We start from the raw sequence: 2,082 nt of genomic DNA, 5'->3' as shown, positions 1-2,082 counted from the left end.
CCCGGGAAGTGACGAGCGAGGGCAAAGCCCTCCTGCCCCATGACCTGAGCCAGGCTGCCGCCCGGAAGCTCCTGCTAATCCTCCTCCACCCCCTCCAATTCCTACTTTTCCCCCACCCTGGGGGTCTCTTGAGATGCCTCCAGCCTGGGATTAACCCATCTCTGCCCTTTGCTCTGCCTCAGCGGGGCACAGGGCCAGCTCCCCCCACAACCACCACTCACCCTGGGGCTGCAAGATCATGTGTCCCCGCCCAGGGTGAAGGTTTATCCTCCCCACAGCCTCGTGTTTTCCCCCACCCCACCCCGCTGCTCTGGCTCACCGCAGGCTGAAGACACAGCCCTCAAAAGGAATGAGGAAAAAGGCGTTTACAGAGTAAGAAAAAACAGGAAGGTGAGGAGATCCGTGAGAGTTTCCCATCCTGAGGCCCCTCCCTTCATAACAGGCTCCAGAGCTCGTTCCTGGGGGAACACTTTGCAATCCCAGTGAAGCTGAGGGACATCTGCCTCAGCAGAGCGAAGGCCCTGAGCTGGAGCCACCAGTTCCCCCCAGGTTGCTGGAGATGAGTCCGGATCAGTTCCTCTTCGTTTTTATAAAGAAAAAGCAGATTTGGGCAGGTGAGGCAGTTCTCCCTTCCCCTCTTCTACGCTGGAGAGGAGGATCCAGCAGGTGGTTTCTGTGGGTCACGATGCTGCATCACTCCCAACCCACCCCCAAGCTCTCCATCTCCTTGTTCCATCCATCACCAAGCGCCTCGAGCAGCCGAGGAAGAGTCCTCAGAGAGGAGTGGGACCCGCGGAAACCGCAGCGTCGCCTCTCCCGTGTCACTCTGCGCCCGCTTTGCGGCGCACGGGTGTCTTCTGGAGCAGGGCCAGCGTGTCCCGCTTCTCCACTCGCCGGAGCTGCTTCTTCTTCGCCCGCTTCAGCTTCAGAGGGTTCCGAATCTGAGGGTGGAGGTGCGAGAAGAGGGAGGTTTTCAAGGACGGAGACTCGTGTTTCCCACGCTCTTGCCTCACGTGCCAAACATCCCCAGGGCAGCCTCGGTTTTGGTTTTCTCAAGCTCAAAGGAGAAGTTGTCCCACCCCACACCCCCCTCCAGGACATGGGAGAGAGAGTCACCCTCCCCGCAGAGCTGGGTTGGGTTGGATTCCCCCAGTCCTGCTCACAGAATCCTTTAAACAAGGAGCCACAGAGGGAAACTGGAGCAAACCTCGGTGCTTCCCCCACCCTGCCCCAAGCACGACTCACCACTTGGACAATCTCCGCTTTGCGCTCGTTCTCCAGGCGCCGTTTCAAGTTCTCCTCCCGTCGCCGCTTCTTCTCCTGCGGGAACGGCACCAAAATGTTCCTTCCAGGCTCCAACCCAAACCAGCACTGACCCACAGCTGACGTTGCTCAGGGCTACGGCAGCACGAGCAAACCACCCGCTGCACAGCAGCGCTTTTCCCTCCTGCCCACATGAGGCTTGAACTGTCTGACTGAGTTTATTCCGAGTCAGTGCCTCCTAAGATGTGACCATCGCAGCCCAAATTTGGCATGACGACAAGGAATTCGTCGTCTAGGCTGCTGATGAGAAGGTGTTTGTGCTCGCCTGAGGAGCCGGCCTGAGCCCCGTTACCTCACGCTCTCTCTGCTTCGCCTCCTGCAGCTGCCGTGCCAGGTCCTTGACGAGCTTCTTCTCCTGCCTCTCCTTCATCTTCCGCGTCCAGGAGGTGCGAAGGGCCTTGTCCCGGATCATGTGGGAGAACCTGGGCAGGCAGATGGGTCACGCCAGCAGCTGGAGGAAGCAGAGCTGAGCTCCCCACGGCTCACAGAAACCTTCCACTGCTTTGCCCCCTCTGGGTCCTCTACGGAAACTCTCCAGGCTAGAATTCTGTGAAACTCAGCTCAGAGCCTCTCCCAGCAACTTTCAGCATCTCCTCCAAACCTTCCGCTCAGCTCAGGACTCCCCCAAAGCATCCTTGTCCGCTCCTGGTCCTACTGAGATCTCCGCAACCTCCCCACCAACCACCCCGTGGCCCCACCAAAGCAGCCCAGCCCTGCCCCCCAGAAAAATCTTCCCTCAAACAACCCGCTGAGCCTCCC

General features: G+C 59.4%; 1 protein-coding gene across 1 annotated transcript; it reads right to left on the bottom strand.

Annotated features, from left to right (window-relative positions):
* Window positions 1-821: 821 nt before the first annotated feature.
* On the bottom strand, window positions 822-1,735 carry CCDC86 (coiled-coil domain containing 86). The gene is made up of 3 exons (XM_009874455.1): window positions 1,616-1,735; window positions 1,246-1,320; window positions 822-941 (listed from the first exon to the last, which is right to left on the bottom strand). Exons 1-3 carry the CDS (start codon window positions 1,733-1,735, stop codon window positions 822-824), a joined length of 315 nt encoding a protein of 104 aa, XP_009872757.1.
* Between the last annotated feature and the right edge of the window lie 347 nt (window positions 1,736-2,082).

The sequence above is a fragment of the Apaloderma vittatum genome, unplaced genomic scaffold (genome assembly GCF_000703405.1).
Source record: "Apaloderma vittatum isolate BGI_N311 unplaced genomic scaffold, ASM70340v1 scaffold27698, whole genome shotgun sequence".
Taxonomy (NCBI): Eukaryota; Metazoa; Chordata; class Aves; order Trogoniformes; family Trogonidae; genus Apaloderma; species Apaloderma vittatum.
Note: the sequence above shows the minus strand (reverse complement) of the source record. Positions and strands in the feature narration are given on the sequence as shown.

Bases quoted from the DNA above. Each gene is read 5' to 3' on its own strand.
- CCDC86 (XM_009874455.1), bottom strand. From the start codon at position 1,735: ATGATCCGGGACAAGGCCCTTCGCACCTCCTGGACGCGGAAGATGAAG. The intron at 1,321-1,615 runs GTAACGGGGCTC...CCGTTCCCGCAG, and splicing joins CGAAGCAGAGAGAGCGTGAG to GAGAAGAAGCGGCGACGGGA. The intron at 942-1,245 runs GTGAGTCGTGCT...CTCCACCCTCAG, and splicing joins AAGCGGAGATTGTCCAAGTG to ATTCGGAACCCTCTGAAGCT.